At 49.7% G+C, this 25,542-nt stretch overlaps 1 protein-coding gene across 1 annotated transcript in view; it reads left to right on the top strand.

Moving 5' to 3' along the window:
- JARID2 (jumonji and AT-rich interaction domain containing 2) overlaps positions 1-25,542 on the top strand; it is a 260,643-nt gene that overhangs the window by 181,334 nt on the left and 53,767 nt on the right. The window contains exon 4 of the mRNA XM_029943136.1: positions 14,956-15,125. Coding sequence (XP_029798996.1) covers positions 14,956-15,125 — 170 coding nt within the window. The remainder of the gene's footprint in view (positions 1-14,955; positions 15,126-25,542) is intronic.

The following is a 25,542-nucleotide window of genomic DNA, read 5'->3' as shown; positions in this document are numbered from 1 at the left end:
GCTGTCAGCACAGAGCCTGATGAGTGGCTCGAACCCATGGACTGTGAGATCATGACCTGAACTGAAGTCAGATGCTCCAAAAACTAAGCCACCCAGGTGCCCCTCTGCCTTTTTTTTTTTTAAGTATTTTTTTCAGAGACAGAGACATCAACAGCAGGAGTTGGGGAGGGCCAGAGAGACAGGGAGACAGAGGATCCCAAGGAGGCCCCACACTGCCAGCCCAAAGCCCCATGTGGGGCTCGAACCCACGCACCGCAAGATCATGACCCTAAGCCAGAACCAAGACTTGGACGCATAACTGCCTGAGCCACCCAGGAGCCCCCCCTTTTTTTGCTTTTATAAAATGGCTTGGCATGAAAAAAGAAGATCCATTATTTTGAAAAACAAACCCTTGTAACCCGCATCTCTGATGAAATGTCCACTTCGGAAAGGGCTGGATGGAATCTCCGATACGTGGAATTGTGTCAAACAGGAGACCAGACAGGGTAAACTTGGAAGGTGACAGTGGGAGGGATAAGCTGGGGAGGCCAGCTCCTGGTGTCCTGCCCTTCTGGCTGTGGGGGCTCCTGCTCTCGGAGGGCATTTCTGATGGGGGGAGGGGACAGGCGGCCTCCAGTGCTCAGCTGGAAATGTGCCCCAGCCAGGCGCATTCACCCCCTGCTGGAGGCGGAGCTCCGGCGGAGCCTCCCAGGACTGACTCGAGGCATCCAGTTAGAGATGGATGCCTCTTTGATCAAAGGGAGACATTAGGGCATGTTTAGGCTGGTGGGATTGAAGAGGCTCATTATAAAGTGAGTGGTTATGCCGCCCAGCCCCTGTGGCTGCCACCCACATCTTTATGAACCCGATTCTGATGTGCCCAGTTTGCTGGCAAAGCAGTTGCAGAACCCAGCTGTGAGGAAGCGTGGACGTAGCATCTTTGGGTTACTCAGTGGATGGCTGAGGAGAGAAGGATGACCTTTATTTCCAGGATTTGCTCATTATTTCCAGGATTCCAAGCATATGCCATTATTTCTAAATGTTTGGGACCATGTGACCCTTTTCTCTCCTGCACGACCCCCCTTACTTACAGTTCCCTCCTCTGCCTTCAGGGGGCGCTTGCCTTGGGAAGAGGGGTGCAGCATCGCCAGAAAGAACCATGAGAAAAGTTCCCTCGACCGAGTGCTTCACCTGCTCGACCCACATGGCTGGTCCTGGTTTGGGCTGGGCAGTGGGATGGGAGAGCCGGCATCCCAGGCTGGCTCCAGGCGGTCAGCGCAGAGCCCCGTGCGGGGCTCGAACTCCCTACCCGCGGAGTCCTGACGTGAGCCTCAGTGCAGAGTCAGACCCTTCACGGGCTGTGAGCCACCCAGGCGCCCTGGACGCGGGTCCCTTCTGGGTCACCAACCCTGTTGACAGCTGTCCTTGTTGAGGTTTGCTTCAGTGGCTCCATCTCTACCCTTCTCCCCCAATTATTATGCCCATCATTGTCTTCACGTTTTATTCGGATCACATGGCGCTTCTGGAGTCTATCCCAGTTCTTCCTCTCTTCTCTCTGTTATCGGTCGCCCTGCCCCGCGGGGAAGACCGGCGGAACCTGGCAGCACTTACTGCCGTGGTGACAGGTCTGTGGCCGTGGCCTCCCCTGGTAGGCAGCGGACCTCGTGGCTTCATCGCTTCCTGTTTGTGGACCAGGAAAAGGGGCTCACGCGGTCAGGAGTCCTAGGAAGGGTTTACGTGAACAGGAAGTCTTTGAGTCCTTGCGAGTTGTGGTGGCGCAGGCAGCGTGGGTGTTGACCTGGAGTCTTCTACAAGAGGGTGGCCTTGCCTCCGCTTTGTCTCCTGGATCCATTTTAAGAGGGAGTCGGAAATGGTCAGGGAGTTTTGATGCTCAGAGGGGAGCTGACTAGTCGGCCAGCCACTGCCTCGGCCTGTTTGCATTTCTGCCTGCTTCCAGTCCTCTCCCTGGGGAGTTTCTGCCATGGGCTTTGCCCCGATCCTGTACCCAGTCCACCGAGCTATTTTCCTAAGTACCCCAGCAAGTATACATAGGAGATCTCCGGAAACGAGCGGTAAATCCTTCCTTGGGGACAGCAGGGTTTTGGTTAAAATGGCTGTAAGACAGATAATTGTATTGGACAGCCTTTCCTTTGGGTCGGAATGACAGTCCTCTCTTGGAGAAACTTGCATTGTGTGATGTCAGTGGGGTCTAGTGGGGCGACTTCCCCCACCAGACCCGTCTGAGGGTTCGCTTCAGCCCCGCCCACGGTAAGGGTGGGCGGGCGTGTCCTGCAGATGTTCACTGTCTGCTTGTCACCTGCTGCCATCCGCAGATGTGACCTCCATCCACTCAGTGCATTCATGGCATCAGGTGACGGCCTGGGGGCTCACCCCTGCAGAGCCAGCCCGGCTGGCCAGGTGGCCGAGGGCGAGAGCCGTGCCTCCCCCTAGTCGTGGGTGGCTACTGAGAATGTCACGGGACAGAATGTTGTTGAGTTGGAAGATCTGATGCGGTACCTCCCCTCCTTCCTTCCCCTTTATTCTGCTGGCCTAAGAAGTCCCTTGGCTTGGTTTGATTCAGCACCGCCATTTGGAAAGAAGTTTCCGTTTCCTGGCCTCCCGCATGGTTACTCTGTGCAGCCTTGAGTACGGGTAGGGACAGGGATTCAGCGTGGCTGGGAGGCTATTCTTTTTCTGCCTTGTTAGGTAAGATGGTGATTTCCATGTCTTTGACTCCTTTTTGCCTTTCTCGTGTTTCTGTTTCTGTTTTTATTTTTTTTAATTTGTTAAAATTTCAGTGTAGTCAACTTAGTGTTTAAATTAGTTCCCGGTGGGGGCACCTGGATGGCTTAGTCGGTTAAGCATCCGACTTCGGCTCAGGTCATGGTATCACGGTTTGTGAGCCTTGCATCGGGCTCTGTGCTCTGTGCTGACAGCAGCCTGGAGCCTGCTTCGGATTCTGTGTCGCCCTCTCTTTGTCTCTCTGCCCCTCCCCTGCGGACACTCTCTCTCCCCCTCTCTCTCAAAAATAAATAAACATTAAAAAAAATTAGTTTCAAGTGTACAATACAATGGTTCAGCATTTCTGTACGTCACTCTGTGCTCAGCACGGACAAGTGCCCTCCTTAATTCCCATTACCTGTTTCATTCACCTACCCCCCCCCCCCACCCCCCATCAGTTTGTTCTCTGTTTAGAGTCTGTTTCTTGGTTTGACTTTTTTTTTTCTCTTTGCTCATTTGTTTTGTCTCTTAAATTCCACCTATGAATGAAGTCCTATGGCATTTGTCTTTCTGTGACTTAATTCACTGGGCATTTTATAGCTCCATCTATGTCCCCAATGGATGCATGGCCAGATTTCATTCTTCTTTAGAGCCAAATAATATTCCATTGTGTGTATATATATATATACACACACACCATATCTTCTTTATCCATTCTACTATTGATGGTCTTTCACCTTCAGACTGGCACAGTTTCCTTGTTTTTCACGTAAATCTCCATGCCACTGATGTGTCTCCTAGATCCATCGTGGCCGCCTCCAGTAGTGCCGCGGAGCCTGAGGGGAGTCCTGGAGTCTGGGATGCCACGTGAGCCCCCGTTTTCCAGTGTAAGAACTGAGTGCGCTTACTCCAGGGTCACAAGGCACAAACAACATAGAGGCGGATACTTGCTGTTCTTACATCTGCTGGCAGATTCTCGAATCATGATCATGGCTCCTCATCTTAGGCAATTGTTTTAAAAGCCTGGACCTCTTTTATAAACGTTGAAGAAGAGAGAATGTGTGAATTGTAGTGAATCCTTATCTTACAGAACAGACTTCCCTCAGCATTTGGTTGGTGAGAGCTTTAGTATCCCCCATACTTCAAAAATTACCCATGATGTATATTTCTGCCTTCTGCACAAATTTGTCAGAGCTCCAAGATGAATATTTTGGGTTCCTTAGTAAAGGACACATTAAGACCACGGTGCATTACTTTAGGTTTGCTTTCTCTCCCCCTCCCCCCAGTTTATTTATTTATGTGGAGTTGAAAGAGAGTGAGAGCCTGAGCCAGGGAGGGGCAGAGAGAGCATCCCAAGCAGGCTTTGCACTTTTTGCGCAGAGCCCAACTTGGGGCTCGATCCCATGAATCATGAGATCATGACCTACGTTGAAATCAAGAGTCCGATGCTTCACTGACTGAGCCTTCCAGGTGCCTCTCTACTTATCTTGGTGGCGTAAGAATCCCTTTTGCGGGAGGTGCATACTTTCAGAAGACAACCGGAGGATATTTGCCCTGGCATATTTTTAGTACCTACATAAAATGCTGGATTGGGAGTTTCCATGTATTTTCCAGACCAGCAAGGAACTTGGGTTGCAATGGAGTTGATGGGACGAAAGGACGGTGCTGTTAGTGTTCACACTGCGACTTTCCTTACACAGTGGCTGCTTTCTTAGCCCCCGTCACTTTGTGCCCATGTTCATGCGGGTCCTAAAAATTGGTTAGTGCCAGAGCTTTTCATGAAGCCGGAGAAACCCAGAACCCCTGTTTGTTCTCATCTGTGGTGATCCCAGAGCTTGTGGCTGAAGTCTCTCTAGCGCCATCTCTTGGTGCTTGTTGGCTACTTCATGGGATTTCCAGGGGGGCGGGGACATTGCACAGGCCCCCTTCTCAATTTGTCACCGGTGAAATAAAGCAGATCTCCCTTAGCTCCCTTAACTGCCTGCGAGGCAGGGGCTGAGAGAAGCCCAAGCCTACCCTGGCGTTGGGCTCTCGCCGGCGTTCTGAGCGCTGCCTCTGTGCCCTGGTGTGTCACGTGCTGGCGAGGCTGGGGCGCTCCCCCTCCCTGCGACTCCGTGGAGGATGTCAGGCCTGGAGTTCCTTCCCACAGGACCGACAGTCATCCTCTTAGAACAATTCCAGTGGATTTGGGTTTTTGAATGCAGCTGTGAGGCATTGCGAGATGTGATTTCCTCCTGTTTGTTTGTTTGTTTGTTTCCTCGAAGGAAGACCTGATTCTGGCCTCACAGAGTGATTCACTGTCCCTCCCCGATCATCCCCTTTGCCAGGACGCGGGGAGATTCCTGGCCTTTGGCAGTTGGCCGTCAAGTAACCAAAAATTGAGAAAATGCCGTCCCGTCCCCCCTCCCTGGAAATATTTTAAAAACAAAATTGGCAATGTCACCTCCAGACAGGGTGGAAAGGCAGATTAATGTTCTGACTGGCTCTTTGAGGCTTTTAGAACTGAATGTACTTCAGATAACTTGTTCACACCTTGTAACTACAGTAACGTATTAGGAATGTCTTTGGCCAGGTCCTGGCTCAGTTCCTACCGTGCCCGTGGTATGCCGTGGCGCTCTCCTTATTTTGCTCCTGCTGTAAGATACAGTTTTTGCTCAGGAATACCCTGAAACCCACGGTCTTTGTAGCTCTTGGATCCTGCGTGTGGAGTTGGATCCCTGATTTTAAGAAGCCAAAAAAAAAGGAAAAGGAAAATGGCTGGGGGTGTGTGTGTGGAGGGGTTGGGGCCTGGGGTGGCCAAACAGACAGCTTGCCGTAGGTGATAAACCACAACACATGTGACATTTGTGACTGACAGAACAAAAGGGCTTTGTTGCCGCTTTAATTGTTGATTAATGATGATCCCTCTCAAATGTGACACGCTTGCTTTCTAGAACACAAAAGAAGTCAATGTCAAATATTTCCTTGATCATGACAGAGTCCTGATTTCCAGGCAGTCCGCGGTTCTGTGACATTTCAGGGTGCCACATAAGATTTAAGAAAAAAGAAAAAAACCCGGTCATTGCATAATTTTTAATTAATTGAATCAAAAGCTTTATTGTACATTACTTTTCATACCATTTGGGTGGGATGTCCCAGTCCTCCTGGGAGTCCTGTGGCCAAGGACCGTTTTCTTGGGAAGGTTCCGTGCTGTTATGAATGTTGATAATCTCCCTCCTCTTCCCCAGTCCTTTCTCCTGGCTGCTTTCCAGCGTGTGAGTCCTGTGGGAGTGTGGTGCTGGTGAGCACCGGGCACGTCTTCCCGAGGAGGTGCCTGTATCGGGGTCTGCGGGGCCTGCCTTCCTCGTTGGGCCGCTGTTCCGATGGGCAGGGCCAGTGACTATACGTATCTATGTGATGCTCGCATTCCTGAGGGTGTCTTTGGGCCCGGAATCAAGGTGATGGGTTGCCGTCCATGAGGGATTCATTCGTAACGGGCAAGATTAAGTCTTAAAGAAACAGAGTGTAGGATAAAAGTATAAACGGAATCGTGGAACACGTTTTGGCATCATGCCATCTTTTGAGATCTCTGGACATATTTTACGGCGTGCCCCGCCCGCCCCCCCCCACCCCCCCCCGCCCCGGTCTGAAGTTCCAGGCGGGACTTCTAGGTCAGGATCTGGAGTTCGCACATTGGCTGTGCTGCCAGAGGACCAGCCGTTAGAAGGACGGAGTTGGGCATCTTGAACCTGAGCAGCGCAGGCTCTGGGAGACTGAGGTTACGCTTCCCACTGGGCACAGGCCCGGGATCGGTGTGTCTCCTGTAGAATTAGGAAGTCACAGACCCAGAAGGAATTTTTGGCAAGAATTACTGGATTGCAGTTGCATAGAGGAGGTCGGACAAGATGGAGTTGGAAGGAACCTCACGGTTTTCCTTCGCATAGCCCCTCCCCTCCCCCCTTTAGCAAGGACATAGAAGGCCACCTTGCCCTAGACCACAACCTAGCTGCACCAGAGCCCAGATTTCTCCCATTCTCTCTCTCCGTCCCACTGTGACCAAGCCAGACTTGCGTGAGCGCTCATTTTGAGGGGATTCAAGCAACAGATGTTCCTTTGGGGTAAATCTGGTCGATCACACAGTCGATTCTAAACAGCTGCCTACGTAACGTAATTAAGACAAGTGCCACCGATGTTTCACATCCTGGAGTTTTGGGCACAAACCAACTATTCTATCGCTTTATGGGTGACACAAGAAACCAGGCCCGTGAGTCAGTATGGCAGGGTCTCTAGGAACCCCATAAAGCAAGCATTCTCGCTCCTGGGATCCTCCTGGAGCCAGCGGGCCTCCTTTTCCTGTCCTGTGACAGCCACACACCCGGCAAGACAAACATGATAGGAACTGTGGCGCAGGGGCCCGGGCACCGTCAGCACCGCTGTCACGGTCAGGAGTGAGCCGCCCCCCGCTGGTCCGTGGGTTCACTTGAGGATGTGTTTATTTTCTCTTTACTGTACAGGATGTTTCCGCCATCCTGTGCGGTTTGCCCACAACTGCACTTGGATTTGAATTTGGTGGGCAGCTTGCCCTCGGGCAGGGGCTAGCCCCCACTCGACCCCCCACAGTCTCCAACACACACACACACACACACACACACACACACACACACACACACGTGTGCGCGCATACACACACACTCTCTCTCTCTGTCTCTGTCTCTCTTTCTCAGTTCTTTGAGTAGCTGCCAGGTTTGTAGTGTGTGTCTGGGGGTAGAATAGAGTGGGTAATTATTTGGGGGATAGAAACACAGGAAATTTTTTTTCTTTTTCTTTCTTTTTTTTTTTTTTTTTTTTGTTTGAATAGGCCTTTCAGTTAGTTGGCAAAGCTTCAGGCCCTGCTCCCACACCAGCACAAAGAACACAGCCACGCTGGTCATTTCAAATTTGCCAGACACAACGTGTCTTATATTTATTTATTTTTGAATGGACAGACCCTCCCCTCCCACCCCTTCCCCCCTCTTTTTTTAGAATTGAGATATAATCTAAATAATTGGATTTACCAGCTCCACTTTTTTTTTTTTTTTTTAAATATTGGAAAATTGAGTTACTAAAATGGCGTTTTGGCGTGCACGTCCCTCCGCAAGGGGCCAGCAGGGCATGGCTCGCCGTCGCTGGGCCCCCCTCACTCCTGCCTTCTCCCTCCAGCTGCGTGGTGCATCCGAGCCGGGTCCTCCTCGGGACTGTAAACTGTCAGAAGTCCTGGGCAGAGGTGGAGTGTAATTAGCCTGGAAATTGAAGGCGTGCCGTATTTAGGGGTGCCCCGGAGATGGAGGGCACAGATACAGTCAGCAGGGACAGCGGGGCCACCCTCCTGTGAGTCTTCTGACCACAGGCCCCTGAGATGCTTCTGAAGACAAATGAGGGCAGGGGGGGCGCACGGGGCTGGGGGCGTGTCACAGAAGGAAACCTATTTGGCGGCAAGCTTAGTTGGCTTGTGGTGGGGTTTCTTTACGGGTGTCGTCTTGTAGTTTATTAACCTTCAAAATAGTGCCGGTGGTTTTTTTTTTTTTTCCTCCCGGAAAGGTTTTGTACTTTAAAAAATAATTTCAGATTTATTTAGGTTAAAAAAAAAAATTCTTTATTTTGAGAACCAGAGCGTGAACATGGGAGGGGCGGGCGAGTCGGGGTGTGGGGGTGGTGCAGAATTTGAAGCAGACTCTTGTCAGCTCAGAGCCCCACGTGGGGCTTGAACTCCTAAACTGCGCAATCATGACCTGAGCTGAAACCCCAAGAGTCAGATGCCTAACCTACCCAGACACCCAGGTGCCCCTCTTTGGGTAAAAACTTAAGTGATCAAGCAAAGCATTTTTTTTGGGGGGGGTTGCTGTTGACCATGCCAGCTAAACCACAAATGAGAAGACTTAGGAGAAAGAGGGTCCCCTTTTGTGTAGCTTGGGGGAGTGGAAGGGGAGAAGCGGAAATGACACTCCCCCCTACCCCCCTGCCAGAGCTCATGTAGCTTGATCCTGCAGTGCACAGAGTGTGTGTGTGATGGACATGGTGGCAGGACCCTTGTCCTGGGATCAGCAGATTGTGACCCTTGGGCAGTTGTGACACACTGATCACAATGTGGTTGGATGGCACCTTGTTCCCATGGTGGTGAAGAGCCAGAACCGGACCCTTGCTTGATTTTTGCTTGACGATGTTGATGGGGGACAAGTGGCTCCGTGAATTCTTAACTAAGTGATGGCCTTGGTAATGGTAGAAACGGTGACCATGTGGGCAGATACTTAGTAAGATTCTTGTGAAACGGATTCTTTCCTTTTTCAAAAAATTTATGTGTTTATTTTGAGAGAGTGTGTGCAAGTGAGAGAGAGGGAGAGGCAGAGAGGGGAAGAGGGAGAATCCCAAGCAGGCTCTGAACTTTCGTGCAGAGCCTGACATGGGGCTCAAACCCACGGAACTGTGAGATTGTGACTTAAGCCAAAGTCAAGAATTGGAAGCTTAACAGACTGAGCCATGCAGGCGCCCCCAAACATTCGTACGTTTAACTGTGTGATTCCTCAGGAATGGATGATGACTGTCGTTCATCAGCGGCACACCAGGGCCCTCCTTCCTGCGCTTTGCTCCCAGCCTTGATGGACAGCTGCCTTCCGTACCTACTAACCCCCGTTTGCAGAGGAGGTTAGCAGGCCTGGAGTCGCCTGTCCTCGGATGATGCAAAGAAGCCAGCATAAAGGAGAAGAACATTCCAGATGGAGAGCGCAGGCTCAAGGAAGCAAGATCCCTTGGGTTATTTGCCTCTGTCTTAGGGCGTTTATTTACATAGAATGACATTCTGGGATCAGATCCTTAAGTTGACTTTCATCTCCGCCTAATTTATTTCCTCCCTTTTGGGGACATTTTAGCTTAAATTGGATTCACCCCAGCAGGGCTGAGTTTTGTCATGACCGAATTGGCATGGGGCTCCTGGATGCAAGAGCTTCTAGAGAAGAGGCCGACCAGATGGCCTTGGCTGTGTGACAGGGCTGGGTCTCCCTTCCCACGTGGACGTAGCGTGGTGTGACCCACAAAACTCTGAACGAGGACCCCGTGTTTGGCTTTTGGTCTTGTTGGTCCTGTCTCCCAAGCTGTGTGTGGCCGATCGGTTGGTTGATGGTGTAGTGAGGGTGATCTTTGCGAGATCCTTCCAAAAATTAAAGCCTTTAGTTAAGTTTATTTATTTTGAAAAGAGAGCACGGGGGGTGGGGGTGGGAAAGCGCCTCCAAAGCAGACTCTATGCTGAGAGCAGGCAGCCTGATGTGGGGCTGGAACTCACAAAAACTGTGAGATCATGACCTGAGCTGGAGTTAGATGCTTAACTGACTGAGCCACCCAGGCGCCCCAAAGCCTTTAGCTTTTAACATTTGATTCAAATGCCAAACAAATAGCAGTCTGTATCTGTATTTTCTGAGCTTGCTGTCTGAATTTTTTAGTCCTTTCCTTCATGTATGCACGTTCACATCGTGGATGGGAAGCGCAGTGATGGTGTGACTTGACCTGAGGTCACTTCTCTCCACTCATCCCGGTGGCCCCCAGCCCTTGATTTTAAGGCACTGTAAATAAAATGGGACTATGTATAGTCATCTATAAATATTTATTTAGGTCTTCCTCCATTGGTTTAAGTTGGTTTGATCTGTTGAACTTGGCTAGCTGCAGAGTTTAATTGGTTCATTGACTTAAGTATATACCTAGGATCCTAGAACGAAGCCTTCTGTGAAAAAAATTCCTCCCATTTAAAAAAGAAGACAACTTTTAATGTTTGTTTTTGGGGGAGGGGGAGAAGACGGAGGAGCAGAGAGAGAGAGAGAGGGAGACACAGAACTATGCGATTGTGACTTGAGCCAAAGTTGAACTCTCCACAGACTAATCCACCCCGGCGCCCCAGGAACACTCCTTCCTTAATCATGTAGCAGACCACAAGCGTGGAAGTGCATCCTGGTCTAGTTGATCCTTCTGTGGTTTGGATGAGGGACAAACCCCCTCTCTATGCTCTCTCTGTGTTCTGGTATTTCTGTGTGTTGCCAGTGGGCAGCAGAGGGCCATGCTGGCTGCCTAAAGGTCCAAAGGCTTAGGAGGCCCGGAACTCTGGATTCCCCTGGGCCCCAGGGACTCCATTCTCTCTTCCACTCCCACGAAGACCCTGAACCATCTTCGTTCAAAACCTGATTTTATTCTCAGGCATTTCCACTGTGGGAATGAAAAGGACAGTGCGTGATTCTGGGTAAAATGGCAGCTGCTGGGAGGGGGCTAGAATGTAGGTGTGGCGTCTGGCCTGCCCCCAACCTCTCCAGGTGCAGGCATTCCGCCTCTTTCACACATCTGGGGACCCCCGCTCCCCCACTCTGGTCTTTACTGATTTAAAATCACACACACTCACTTCCAGAGATGGAGTCCTCTGTCCGCCAGGCAGTCCTGACCGCGTGCTAAGCACTTCCCCCATGGATTTGGCCTCTGAGTTGTGTCCTCCAAACTCTTTGTTGTGCGGGGCCCGCAAAGCCAAGCCAGCATGGCTGTGACCCTCCTGGGACTGTGCTGTGCCCCTCCCGGGAGAGTGCTGTGACCCGCCTGGGTCTGTGCAGGATGAGAAGCTGAAGCGCTGACCTGCACTCCCTGCAGAGCACCGCATCTTGGGCTGCCCCTTACAAAGGCAAGATCCTGGTTCGTTTCCCTCCTCAGTCCCTGCTTTCATCTGAGTCTCCCAGATACTTAATCCCGTGGGAGCTTGGCTTATTCCGCTAAGTGATGACTAATTTGACTGCTTTTTGTTTTTTTTAATCTGGTAACTGCCTTAGTTTTCATGGTCTCACTGAGAAAGTCCTCAGGCCACAAGTGCCTCTTAGTCGACCAGTGGCAGGAGCAGCTTATCCTTAAGGTCCTGAAACTGAAATATTTCACCGCGTCCTGTTGCGTCCTATGCACTTTGTCCGCGTTTGCATGTTGGATTTTTGTTAGGTCTGCACCGCCTTCTCGTGATGTGTGTTGTTGTGACATTTGTTGTTGCTGACTTTAAAAAAAAAAAAAAAAAAGGCCATAAACAGTATCCCATGCACCTGCAGGAGGCAGTATTTCCCGGAAGTTTCTTTCGTGCCCAGAGCGTGAGTTGTGTCCATTTAGATGAAGGTGTACGTGTTCATACAATTGCCAATTTAAAAAAAATGCGTTTGGGGGCACCCGGGTGCTCAGTCGGTTAAGCGTCCAGCTTCCAGCTTCAGCTCAGGTCATGATCTCACGGTTCGTGGGTTCGAGCCCCATGTTGGGCTCTGTGCTGACAGCTAGCTCAGAGCCTGGAGCCTGCTTCAGATTCTGTGTCTCCCTCCTTCTCTGAACCTCCCCTGCTTGTGCTGTCTCTGTCTCTCAAAAAAAAAATGTGTTTTTTTTTTCAGGTGGAATTAGATGAACTGGGGTGTTTTTTTTGAACAGGGAGGGGAAGTTTCTGGAAGAGCCGGGTCGCTGCGTTGGGGTCAGGCCACCCTGCACTGCGGGCGTCTGGGTTGTTGGACCGTGGTGACAGTGGTCATTGTTTGCACCCGGGCCTTTCCTCTGATCACCTGCTGCTGCGTGCGCCCGTGAGTTGAATGCAGAAATTGAGGATGAGCAGCGAGAAAATTCTAGTCACACTGCTTAGAGATCTATCTGTAGCATGTAATAATAAATTTGAGTGCAGTTGCCTTTTTTTTTTAACCCTAGTTTAGTCCTCTTATAAAAATACCCTTTTATAGGGGCACCTGGGTGGCTCAGTCACTTAAGCTTCTGACACTTGGTTCTGGCTCAATCACAGTTCGTGGGTTCGAGCCCCACGTTGGGCTCAGTGCTGAGAGCAGAGCCAGAGCCTGCTGGTATTTCTCTCTACCTGTCTCTGCCCCTCCCCTACTTGTGCTCCCTGGCTCTCAAAATGAATAGACTTAGAAAAAAACACCCATCTGCAACTGATAAGGTAAAAGGGGAAAATCCCTGAACTCACAACTTTGATCCTCCTCACAGTTTGAGAGGCTTCCCTGTGATCTCTCCACCCCGCCTCTCTCCATCTGGTCTGGAAGCTTCAGCACCCCCATTGAGGGTCCCTCCCCTGGGCCTAGGGCCCACCCCCGCACACACTTCTGGGGTGTCACGTCTTAAATACAGGCAGTTGGTTGGTTACAAAAAAGCTTTGTTCTCTGTAACCAGGGGGCAGTGGTGTGGCCCTGTTTTCTTAACCATTTTAGTCTTTGGGAATTTTCATTGCTGATTGATACCTTGTATGTACGTCTGTTTCATGTTGATTACTCCTGGGTCCTGAAGTGCTTTTGATTAGTTAGACTCCATGCGTGTAGGTTTCAAGGACTGAAGGTTGCCCAGTAAGCAAATTGTGTTGGCACCATCTCCCTCGATCAAATGTCAGTTGTTACTGGGAACACCAATTATAAGGTGGTGTTTTTCTGTGTTTCTTGTGGGTTTGGGGAGGGAGGCCAGGTAGAGACTCCTCAGGACACAGGGTAGATGAAGTTTTGTTGTTGTTGTTTTTTTAAACAAAATAGAAAACTGTGGTCTCTATGTGTATGTGTGTGTGTTTTGCTGGATTATTTTGTTAAATACTAGAGTGTTGAATAAAATGGGAACGTATTGTGAGCATTGGCAATTTAAGAATACAATTATTTTTTAAAATTTTTTATTAAACATGTTCTTAAGTTCATTTATTTTTGAGAGGGAGAGAAACAGAGCATGAGAAGGAGAGGGGCAGAGAAAGAGGGAGACCCAGAATCTGAAGCAGGCTCCAGGCTCCCACCTGTCAGCACAGAGCCTGACGCGGGTCTTGAACTCATGAAACGTGATGTTATGACCTGAGCTGAAGTCGGACACTTCACCAACTGAGCCACCTAGGCGCCCCCAGTTATTACTATGTTATGTAACTTCAGCGATAAGTAGAGGAAGATTTATTTGTGCTTTACTCTAATATATCTGGTTTCTTTTTATTATTCTCACACCAGCCTTGGCGGGGGGTGGGGTGCGCATTGTCAGTTCCACACAGTGATCGATTCTGATTTGGATTCGGACCTCCCCGTGCCATTGGGCTGCTTTTCGGTTTTTTCTTTGGGGGTTGAGGGGAGGCTGGTCTTTCTGCAGCTCACTCCCCCATTCCTGTTTGTGGAGGGTTTCTGTGCCAGGGCTGGCTCATCACTCTAAGCAGTACACCAGCAGTATCTGCTCTAGCTCATGCCTGCCTCTCCCCGTTGTGAACTGGGGTCCCTGCAATGAAGCAAGAGCTCGAACGAGGTAATTCATGATAAATGTCAAGTTAGTTACACATTATATCGTGTGGGGAGGCAAGAAAATTACCAATTAACTGGTGGATACAGTGTTAGGAAGGAAGTGAGGACTTTCCAAGACTCATTAGAATTCAAATGCTAGAAGGAGTATCTTTTTTGCATGTAAGAATTTGTAAATGAAAGATTTCCTACATGCGCTGTGATTCTTGGACCCCATGGATTGACTAGGAGTCTCTGTTGATTGTTCTGGGAAGACACTTGACATGTAGATTAAGGCCATTGTTTGATTCCCTGACTGAGAAGTTTGGACTTCCCTGTAAGCAGAGGGTGCCCAGAATTAGGTGGTATTTCAGATGGACTAGAGGAATTGATTTTTTTTCCCCCCTGCATCACAAGCATACGTTCGTGTAATGAATTTGTATGCCTGGATTAGGGTCAAAAGAGATTGGCGGTGGGGAGACATGGCTCTGGGGGCATGAGATGGGGGTAGGTGGTGGGGGGCTGGGTGTAAATCAGGCTGCGTAGCATGAAGGTAATCGTGTATGTGTGACGGTATCACGTTTAAGGATAGGATGCTGAATACGTCATGTGGCAAGATGCTTTGCATTTCTGTCCTCACTCTGGGCTTAATTTAAAACTACAAAAGCCATCCATTAATCCTGTGTCCTCAAATGCCACCCGCGATGTTAGAAATGCCCAGGCACACATGTGGCTTGTGCACGGACTTGTGCTTGCGCGCGCACACACACGCACACACACGCACGCACGCACGCACGGTGCCCATTTTATATCCGGGTGTAAAGGTGAGCCTTTTAACCAAATTTATTGCCCTTTGCAGCGATTCTGTGGCTCATGAGAGGGTGAGAGATAAGAACCCTAATTAGGAAGCATTTGCTTGTCTTTCTCCCCCCTTTCGTGTCTTGACTTCATTGCCGCACGTGGATCAGTGTCCTCCGAGCGCCGCCTAACTCGCTGTCCCTCTCCCCCGCTCTCCCAGGCCCCGGCTGCAAGCACAGAGGAAGTTTGCGCAGTCGCAGCCCAACAGCCCCAGCACAACCCCGGTGAAGGTCGCGGAGCCGCTGCTGCCCCCACCAGCCACTCAGATCTCTGACCTCTCTAAGCGGAAGCCCAAGACAGAAGATTTTCTCACCTTTCTCTGCCTTCGAGGTGAGACTGGGTTCCCCATCGGGTGGGAAGGGGCACCTCTTTGCAGCAAAAACGGGAGACCCTGTCCCGAGGAGCAGATGGTGGCGGGGTCTGCATGGCAGACAGCTTCCGGTTCCCTAGCCTGCTTCTGGGGGTCAGTTCGAAGTGACCAGTGCCATTGAGAGGGCGCTGGAGTCTTCATACTTTTTCTCTGTTTATTTATTTGAAATCACCTTTCGTGGCTTCTCGACACCGTCTCCTGCTTTGTCGTTTCTAGCTTTAATTTTACAACCTGACTTTGCGTGATCCCCCTTTCTGGAACCCCCCCACCATCTGGCCACACACGTCCTTTGCCAACATTGCGTTTTGTTCTGTGATTTTTTGTTTTTTTTTTGTTTTGATTTTTTTCTTGGTGTCTTTAGTGGAGATGGTCTCCTTGGTCGTGTTTTGTAACATCTGTCACAAAAGCCACATGCACTGAATTTCACACTTTTCTACTGTATGACTTTGGGAACAATCCTACCAGTATTTTCCAAGCACAGTTGACCCTTGAACAGCACGGGCCCACTTCTCCACGGTGGTGTTTTTGTTCTTTTGTTTTTTGTTTTTCAGTAAATACAGCACCGTAGCGTAAGTGTATTTGCTCTCCCTTCCGATTTTGCTAGTAACATTCTTTTCCCCAGCTTGCTTTCCTGTAGGAATACAAGAGGAAATGCATACAGCATACAAGATACATACTAACGGCCTGTTTACGTGATGGGAAAGTCGTTGAGTCAGCAGTAGGCTGTTAATTAGTAGACAAGGGTTTGGGGGAGTCCTAAGTTCTACGTGGATTCCCCCGGTGTGGAGGGTTGGTGCCCCCAGCCAACCTCCACATTGTAGGTCATCCACTGAGTAAAGGTGAAAACGGTGGTCCGTGTACGTGAATGGGACTAAATTAACAGAGTGCGAGGTTGAGGATAAAATTTCGTAATAAAGGATGCGTTTGGTTGTACAAGGCCTTATTTGGGAAGGTGATTACGGCATGAACTAAGTTTATTGGAAAGAACATAGTAAAAAAAATAGTGTTTTCTGAAATAAGTTACAGCAAGATTTAAATATAGTAGAAAGAACTTTCTCTTAAACTATTTGAGAATTTCCACCTTATGCTCCATCACTCCTTAACACGAGTGTATATTTTCTTAAAATCCGGACGTGCGCAGTGATCCGTAGTTACCGTTTTCCAGGTCCTCCTCTCTGCTGGCTGCAAACACCCCAGCGAAGGGGAGGCCCCAGTTGGACATTGTCTTTAAATGTCTGCTTCCCCTGGAGCTGGTCCTTAGCCTGTGTTTCATGACCTTGACTCTTGAAGATTACAGGCTGGTCATTTGGTAGAATGGCCGTGCTCCGTTCGGTGGTCTTAGGGTTCCTCCTCAGGTTCACGTCTTGCGTGTCTGGTAGGGATGTCACGGAAGTGACGCTTCTCATGCATCGAGTGGCACACGGTCCAGCCTGTCCTTTCACAGTGAGGACTCGATAAAGTGGGTCTGCCAGGCCCCTCCTTGGTGAAGTGCTCTTCTCTGCCCTTGTAACTTGTTTGTTGGGAGGTTCTTTGGGAGTCTGTATTCCATTTCTCCTCAGACACGGTTCCCTTTGTCTCCTCTGTGTGGGCTCATTTCTAATTTGTTTTTCTCATGTATGTTTAGTTTTGAGAGAGACAGAACACGACTGGGGGAGGGGCAGAGAGAGAGGGAGACACAGAATCTGAAGACAGGCTCCAGGCTCTGAGCTAGTTGTCAGCACAGAGCCTGATGCAGGGCTTGAACCCACGAAGTTAAATGCTTAACCGACTGAGCCACCCAGGCACCCCTTAAAACCCATATTTTGAAGTAGACCAGGGTCAAATAGATGTTCTCTGCTCTAGTGGTACTTCAGTAATTTTCTTCATATTTGAAATGAAGAAAAATACAACGGTAAACTTGTTTTGGTCATGAAAGTATTTCATGTTTCTCTGGGGAATTTCAGCAGAAAAAGATGGGGAAGTATAATCAAAACAATACATCCAAGTAAATAAATAAATCCAAATACCCTCCTCCGGTCTCGCAGAGCCAGCCTGTCCCCCCACCTCTGTGATGATGACTAAGCCTCTGTGTTGCGTGTCTGTTACATGTGTCTCCACCTCCGGCGAACCCAACCTCTCTCCCAAAGGAAATGGATTTGATTTTTATTTGTGTTGTCTGGTTTTGCTGCATAAACATATCCCATAAATTCTGGCTCCATTTCTTGGGTGTCTCCTCACTTATCCGATGCCTTGTTTACGTTTAGACGTGTGTCTGGCCGTCGGGTATCAGCTGCCGGTGACGCCTGTCCGCAGCCGAAGACCTGGACGTGGTGTTTGTTGCGGAGGACGGCAGGTCCTCCGCCTCTCTCGTCCCGTCATGACCTGCGAGAGTTATCGGTGCTAATTTAGGACATGGAGGGGAGTAAATACCGAGATGGAGAATGGAGGTTCTTGTTAATGTTTGTTTAGTTTCGAGAGCACTCGAGAGCAGGGGAGGGGCAGAGAGAGGGGGAGACACAGACTCCGAAGCGGCTCCAGGCTCCGAGCTGTCAGCACCGAGCCAGCCATGGGGCTCCAACTCAAACCAGGAGATCATGACCTGAACCACCAGGGTGCCCCGTGAATGGAGGTCTTTAAGCCTCGTTAGTGATGATGTATTTAGGATGTCCAGCGAGCCTGAGAACCTGCCTTCTCCCCATACCTCCATCAGGCATTTTCAATAAAAACCTTAGGCTAGAGGTCTCCTCTCCGCTTTAATACTACTTGGGTTCGTGTATATACGTAAACAGTTATTCAGGGTTAAAAGTGCCTTAGTGGTTTAAAAAAAATCAAAGACCTTTCAGCTAAGTTATGCAAGGCCCTGTCCTTTTCTATTTAAGATCATGACCTAGAATTTCAAAAGGAAAGGAACCGGGAATGAATGATGCCTTGGGGCCTGAAGTGTTTGCCTGCAGTGTGTTTATCTTTAAATTGCTGCTTCGAAGGGGGTCCACAGGTCTCCTGCCAGAGGCATGATTAGTGTCCTTCACCGGCACACCCGGGGAAGGGGTACGGGTCGAGGGCTGCAGTAGCATCGCGGTTAGTTCCTGTCCCCAGTCTGGTTATTCATGATGCGTTGGGTCGTCTTCTCCTTGTTCTGACTACTACAATTATTAACAGATTAAAAAGCTTAACACGGGAGAGCCATGGCAGGTTAAATGATTCCCTTATTTACATTTTTCTCTTTATGGGGCACTGCCAAGGAGGAGGGAGGGTTCCCAGAGGGGATTCCTGGAACATAAACCACACACACACCTACGCCGTAGGTTCTCCTGACCCGGGTGGTGTCCCTGGGGAGCGGCACAGACCAGCCTCCTGGAGAGACTTTTTTTTTTTTTCCCTTGGGAGCATTCCTGGGGGAGAAAGTGCTCTGTCAGCCATTGTGAGGCTGTGCTGTCTGTTTGGGGACTTGCCTACCTTTTGTTTCCTGAGTCTTAGAGAATCTTTAGTGATCAGCTGTCATTCAGTTGCTAATTAATTCCACAAGCCTCTGTTGAACCCTATTTATATGCTAGACACCTAGAAAACAGAGGTTAGAGACAGGAAAGCATAGACACACAGAATAAACAGAGCATGTACCCCCCAATGACTCTCTGGCCAAGGGCTGCCCCCGGAGGAAGCACCTCGAGCTGGCTCTGTGGAAGGGAGACGGGCCAGCTCCTGCCAAGGCGGGGATTGGTGTTGGGGTTTGGTGCGTGGGAGGCCCCCAAATCCAAGCGAGGAAGTGAGAGGTGTTGTGCTGGGCAGGCCGAGAAGCTGGTGGGTGATTGACTGTACCTGGGCTTTTAGGGAGGGGAGCCTGGGGGGTCAGTGGGAAATGGCTCGAGGCTGTGGAAAGCCTCACTGTCCCCCATCTTCCCAGAGGGGGCCTACTGAGGCCTCCAGCCACCGCCCTGGCGAATTTGCGGTCTCTGGCCGTTTGTTCATTTGTAGAATGGGCAGGTGGTGTCTGTGGCACACAGTTGATGTGGAGTCAAAAACTACAGCCAGTGGGGGTTAGACAGGCCCCGAGATGCCCATGGTGGCCGTCCCAGTCTACTTAATTTCCTGATGAGAGTAAGGCAGGAGTTGAGATTTAGGAAGGGACATTCTGCAAGACCAGCGTCAAAGACCAGATTGCAGGTGGTCTGCCCCTGGGAGTTTCCTGTGAAGACCATCACCGGCTTTACTGACCAGGACACGCATGTTGGTAGGGTGCCGGCAGGAAGACACATGGTCCCCGTGGTACAGAGCTTGTTTTGATGGTTCCTTGGGCGACGGGTTGCATCATAGGTTTTTGAGAGAGAATGGGGATCCAGGACAGGATCCAGGACGGTGGTGTCCTTGCCTCGAGGGTTTCCGTAGCTACCTTCTCTTTTCTCCAAATCAAACGTGCCTCTGATGCTTGGTTTTCCAGTCAAGCCTGCGTTACATGGCTGAGTTCTGCTGAGCAAGCGGTTTCTTTGCCAGGGTAGTTTATCAGGCTAGTTAGGAAGAAATATGAAACCCTGGAATTCTCAAGCACTGAGGAGGGAGGGGAAGGATGGATCCCTTCTAATTGCTCTGTGACCTTGATCAGTTGTTACGATTCCAAGACATTTTGTTCAGAGGACTGGCCCTGCTCCAGGCCGGCTGGCCTCTGACCAGGCTTTGCCCTCCCCGAAGATAAAGCGCGCTCCGTTTTCCCAGCCAGTGGCTGCTGGCACCGATTCAGTGGTATTCCTCACAGTCGTCTCTGGCCTCCTCTGTAATTTCTGGAGATCTCGTTAGTATTTCCTGTCCTTTTGAAATCCATTTAGAGAAGGTAGATGGGGGTAAAATTAGGGCCAGTCCTATTTTCTGAGCTGAGCACCTTGCTGGCTGCCAAGGTGCCGTTGTTCTGATACCACCGGAGTCCTCAGTGCCATTCGCCTTAAAAATGACTCTGTTCTCTTAACAGCAAAAATGGGCTTTTTCGGGGATAACAGGGCATTGCCGATCTGGCATACAAGCCACAGCAAACCGTAGGCAAGCCCATCAAGGGAGAGGAACGTTTTATGGAGGAGGATGTTGGGAAGGGGTTTTTTCGAAAGAAAGACCATCGGAGGAAAGCAAGTGTAGCATGGTGACCATTTCTTGGGCCTCAGTTACAGGGGATGTGGATTTCTTACAGGAGACTGGATGTACCCCCTTCCCTGTTGGGGCCCGTAATTGACGCTTCTCCCTGTAATTTACATTGATGGTACCACTCCCCTTTCTCGCCTCCCGACTCTAATGAGGTTTCCCTTTATTAATTTTCACAGTATGCCATGTCCCCCAGGCAAGGTGACCCCGTCAGTGTTCAATGTTAGGATTTGTGGATGCTTTGCATGATGGAGAGAGAGAGACTTTGCTGTTGGAACAGTGGCTGTGTGACGTTGATGAAGCTGCGTCCCGACTTGTTTGCGCTTCTAAACTTGAGGAGTAGAAGTTATGTGCCGTTGAGCCCATCATAGCTGCCATATGGTGTGATTTGTGTGTTTGTTTGAGGGAGAGCCGGAGAGACCTAATTGCATTTGACCGGACGTGTATTTGTGTGCGTTTGAAGCCATGTGTACAAATAACCAACCTGGGAGAGATTGTAAGGGGGAGGATTCCTGCTGTGAATTAAACGTTGGTTTCTCCCGTTGCTGCGGGCAGGTCGGCCGGAGTTGACAGTTGTGGGAGGGAAGGGGTCAAGTCCTGGTAGGACTCTAGCAGGTAGGACAGGTGCCCTGACATTGGGGAATTTCCCAGATGTGGGTTCAGATAGGCGCGGCTGGTTGCACACGTGTGCCTCGGCCGGTGCCCACGGGTGTTAACGGAGGAGCGTCCTGGGAAAGACCCGGCCGGGCGGTCAGGAGGTCACCACTTCCTCCCAGTTCTTAGAAGACCTTCACATGCCTGAAGGTTTCCAGCTCTCACTTGGCATTCCTCATGGAACTCCCCATTCCGGAAACCCTCACTTCACACGTCTACACCCCCAGAGCTTCTTGTTACCCCCCTGCTTGCTTTCCCTGTTTAGGAAAGCAGATAGGAAACAAACTGCTTTTGCTCTTTCCTAGGTAAAGTCACAGGACAGCCTGATGTTCTAGTTGTGAGTTTGTTGACCCTGAAGCCAAATGCTAACCTAGCATCCACTTGGGTGTGAGTTCCTTACGATGTGTTGGCATATGTTACCTCTTCCCTCTGGGGCTGTCACACTTGTTCTAGCTGGAGACCCACCTCATTCTCACCGTGCAGACCTGTGAACTGACCCCCCCCAACCAATGAGCCTGTGACTGCCGAGCTGACGCTTCATTCTAGAGCGTTGGATTCCATGCAGGGACTTTTTCAGCGAGTTGGGTCTGCACGGGTTACAAGGAAGAGCGATCCTAGGACAGGCATCAGGTGTAGGCAGCTTGGGACTCCTTTAGGAACTAGGGGCTCCCTTCAGATTTGGCCTTTGGCCCCAAGGCTGTTCGCCATGTCCTGCTGCCTGTCCCTGTCGGGGCCAGGAATGACTTGAGCTGAATGTTTTAAAATGTTACTGTAATTTTAATTACCTTTTCCTTAGGACCAGTGATACTAATTGTCTGCTGATCTTATAGATATAAATCCTTTAAGACACGTGGATCGCTTTGAAGCAAAAACCGAGCAGGGTGCCTGGGTGGCTCGGCGAATGGAGAGTCAGACTTCACCTCAAGTGGTGGTCTCGCGGTTTGTGAGTTTGAGCCCTGCATCGCGTGAGCATGGAGCCTGCTTCAGATTCTCCGTCTCCCTCCCTCCCGCCCTCCCTCTCTCTCTCTCTGCCCCTCTTCTGTTAATGCTCTCTTCCAAATGAACATTAAAAAAAAAAAAAGTAACAAAATAATGTATTTTAAATAGTGCATGGAGTAGTTGTAAGTGGCAAACATCTTCAGGCACAGGGCCGTGGATGACACCTGGGAACTTTTCTAAACGCTTCCCTGGTACGTGATAAAGGCTGGAAGAGGCCAAGAGACGTTGCCTTTCAGCGAGGTCTCGTTCCTCATCCTTCGTGTTTACCTGTGGGGGGACGGAAGTCTGGCTTGATGGTGCCTTGGACGTACGCAGAACCGAGCTAGTCACAACCGCGTTGTTCTGTGACTCGCCCATGTTGACGGTGGGAGCTTTCTTCTAACTCAGGAAATCAGTAAATCATCACCCCGCTCGCCCCCCTGCCCGCCGCCTACCAGTTCACTCTGAAGTTTTGTTTTAAAATCGCATAACGACAGCAGGGGCCGGCTGCTTTTCATTCTGTGTGCGTGGCCCGATGAGCAGTCGTGGAAATGCCAGCGCGGGGGGCCAGCCGCATTTATTAGGTCGATCTACCGGATTGGCCTCCCCGGCCAACTGCCAGCGCGCAGGGCATCCCCGCAGGGTCTCCCCAAAATAGAACCGAGCTATGTTTAGCTTGTTAAGATAACCGGGTGGGGGTGGGGGGAGAAGATAATGGGAAGGACGGCTTATGTGTACATGATTATGATTCATGGAGAAGAATCCAATTTTACAGAAACCACAGCCCAAATTAGAGAAAGCGAGCTTTTGGATTAAAATGATTTCTGTTGTGGTTGTAACATACCACAGTTTGATTTTTGTCCAGATGAAAACATTTGGTTTTCACTTCAGTAAATATTGTGGAGACATTGCCAGCTAATTCTGAAAAAGTAATGAAATACGGCTTTGGCAAAGCGCACACGCTTTCTGTAACTCCCGAATCCACTTATCTGATCCAAGTTCAGATTTTTTCCCACATTTGCTAATGCACTTGAATAATCAGAGGAGAAAATCTGCCCGTGATTTTAGTATAAAACTGTATCTGCTCAATACTTATAATCTAGGGGATATTAGAAAAAATTCTCCTGGGGCGCCTGGGTGGCTCAGTCAGTCAGGCGTCCAGCTTCGGTTCAGGTCATGATCTCACAGTTCATGGGTTCAAGCCCCCCGTGGGGCTCTGTGCTGACAGCTCAGAGCCTGGAGCCTGCTTCAGATTCTGTATCTCCCTCTCTCTCTGACCCTCCCCTGCTCGTGCTGTCTCTGTCTGTCTCTCGAAAATAAAAAGAAAAAACATTAAAACAAATTTTTTTTTAAATTCTCCGCCTTTGCTCCCCACCACCTCCCTCCCACATTTGTTAAGTCTTTTAGAAACCTCACCTTTCATCGGTGACCTCTCTAGCACTACAGTTTGTAAGGGAGGCAGGATGTACTTCTGTGTGGTAAGTCAGCCTCAGTCCGTTGTCAATTGACGTCATGAATGGCACTTGTCCCTGGACTTGAGACCACCGCCCTGGGAGACCCCTTTCTTTCTGTGTCCTGCCTTTGCCGGTGTCTTACAGCAGGAAAGATCTCTTTGGCGAAGTTCTTTGGTGGGGTGAGACCCCCGAGCCCTCTCGTACTCATGTTTGCAGCCTCCTAATGCCCGTTTCCCAGAGTGTTGGACCTGGACCCACAGGGCGCTGTAACAAAGTCTGCCTCTTTGACATTTGGAGTAAAGAATTTTCTCTCCTAAGTTGGCTAGAGATGAATCTAAAGGTGTTTTTTTTTAATTAAAAAAATTCTTTTTAATGTTTATTTGAGAAAGAGAGAGACAGAATGTGAGCAGGGTAGGGAGTAGAGAGAGAGGACAGAATCTGAAGCAGCAGGCTCCAGGCTCTGAGATGTCAGCACAGAGCCCCACATGGGGGCTCGAACCCATGAATTGCAAGATCCTGACCTGAGCCGAAGTCGGATGCTTAACCTACAGAGCCACCCAGGCGCCCCGAATGAAGCTTATTTCTAATGAACCAGAATCTATAAGTTGCATACTATTTTTGATGAAAAACTAGTTTGATGGAAAACATAGGTACTCTTCTATTTTCAAATACTGATTTAATTTTCTGTGGACTGAGCGTCAATATGATTATGTAAAACACCTGTTCACCCATGTGAGACTGAGGAATGGGATGTAATTTCCACTAGTGGTAAATAACCCAGACTGCTGTGTGCTTTTAGGGCTTTAAATTTCCTTTCCTTCATCCCTTTGTTTTTTGTTTGTTTGGGGTTTTTTTGTTTGTTTGTTTTTGCACATCTAAGAGATTGCTCTTTCTCTAAACTGATTGGTAAGTTAGTTAACAGAGCTTGAATCTAGGTTAAGAAGACATGAATGTGCCCTCCGTGAATGCCTTTTACTAGTTGTGGCTCCTGACAGGCTTTATACTCTTGTTAAGTATTCATAGCTGTAACACCGCTATGCTCCAGCCATTAGCATGTAACAGTGTTTCTCTGCCACCTTGATTATTTTCACTTGAGCATGAACGATGTCATGGGATGCTTTTTTGACCGGTTTGGTCTCTATGAGAATCGCAGCCCCTTTTGCTCTTTGCCTGTGCCCTCCTCTCTCCGGATCCGAATGCTGGCTGGGCCGATGGACGTGTCAGCAGGGTCATTGAGGATATACAGTAGCCACGTGGTGACAGCATCAGATTCTGTCGGGTGTCATGTTCTCTGCTTGCTTCTGTTGGACGACAGACTTAGCGAGACAGAAGGTTACAGGGGTACCTAGGATGATTCTGGAGGTCTGTTCCTTCTGGGGCAGAAGCCAACGGTTCACGAGGTGGTTCCTGGTAGACGGGTTATGGGTTGGCAGTGGTCTTGTGGACACAGGCTAAGACAGCAGGCCCCCACCCCGGGGGAGATGGCTGGTTTGTAATGAGTGGCACCTGCCAGTGGGGAGAGTTGGTACAAGGCGAGGGTGTAAGCTAAGGGCTTCAGAGTCATTAAGTGACCACCATTCCCCCTGGGGTTCATTATTACTGAGTATTGAGCCTTTGTCCCCCACTTAGAAGGCGTCCTTCCCTTTATCATCCTGGCCTGTCCGTTTCTTGTCTGGTTTGAGAACCATTCATTGCCTTGTCTTTGATGCTTTCTTCATCTTTGGGTCCAGACCAGCGGGTCAGTCATCTGACCAGAACCACAGTCCCCTCGCAGCATGAGGGTGATCAGTGTTTGTCCCTACGCCCCAGAACGCGGGGCGGACGGGCGCTGTCCACACCTGGCTTAGAGCCGCCCTCCTCAGGGCTTGGTGGTGTTCCGAGTTTCTGTCTGAGAGTGCCCCTCAGGGACAGTCCACCCCGTCCCTCTGGCTCTCTTCTAGAATGTCTCGGAGGTTCCAGTGGTGTTCATTGGGATGCTGTTAGAACAGACACGTTTTTGGGCAAACCATGCAGTATTTAATACGTAGTAGCAGAATATTTACTATTGAAGCTTGAAAAGATGTGAGTTCTTTGCCTGCAATCTTTCATTTATGCGTGTGAGAGGGTTTTCTTTTTCTTAATATTTTTACATTGTAGTACTTGTGCTTGTTGGGGTGTTTGCTTATTTAATACATTCCGTCAAGGACAGAAG

The sequence above is a fragment of the Suricata suricatta genome, chromosome 7 (genome assembly GCF_006229205.1).
Source record: "Suricata suricatta isolate VVHF042 chromosome 7, meerkat_22Aug2017_6uvM2_HiC, whole genome shotgun sequence".
NCBI classification, from domain to species: Eukaryota; Metazoa; Chordata; class Mammalia; order Carnivora; family Herpestidae; genus Suricata; species Suricata suricatta.
This window is presented reverse-complemented; position numbering and strand designations above follow the sequence as displayed.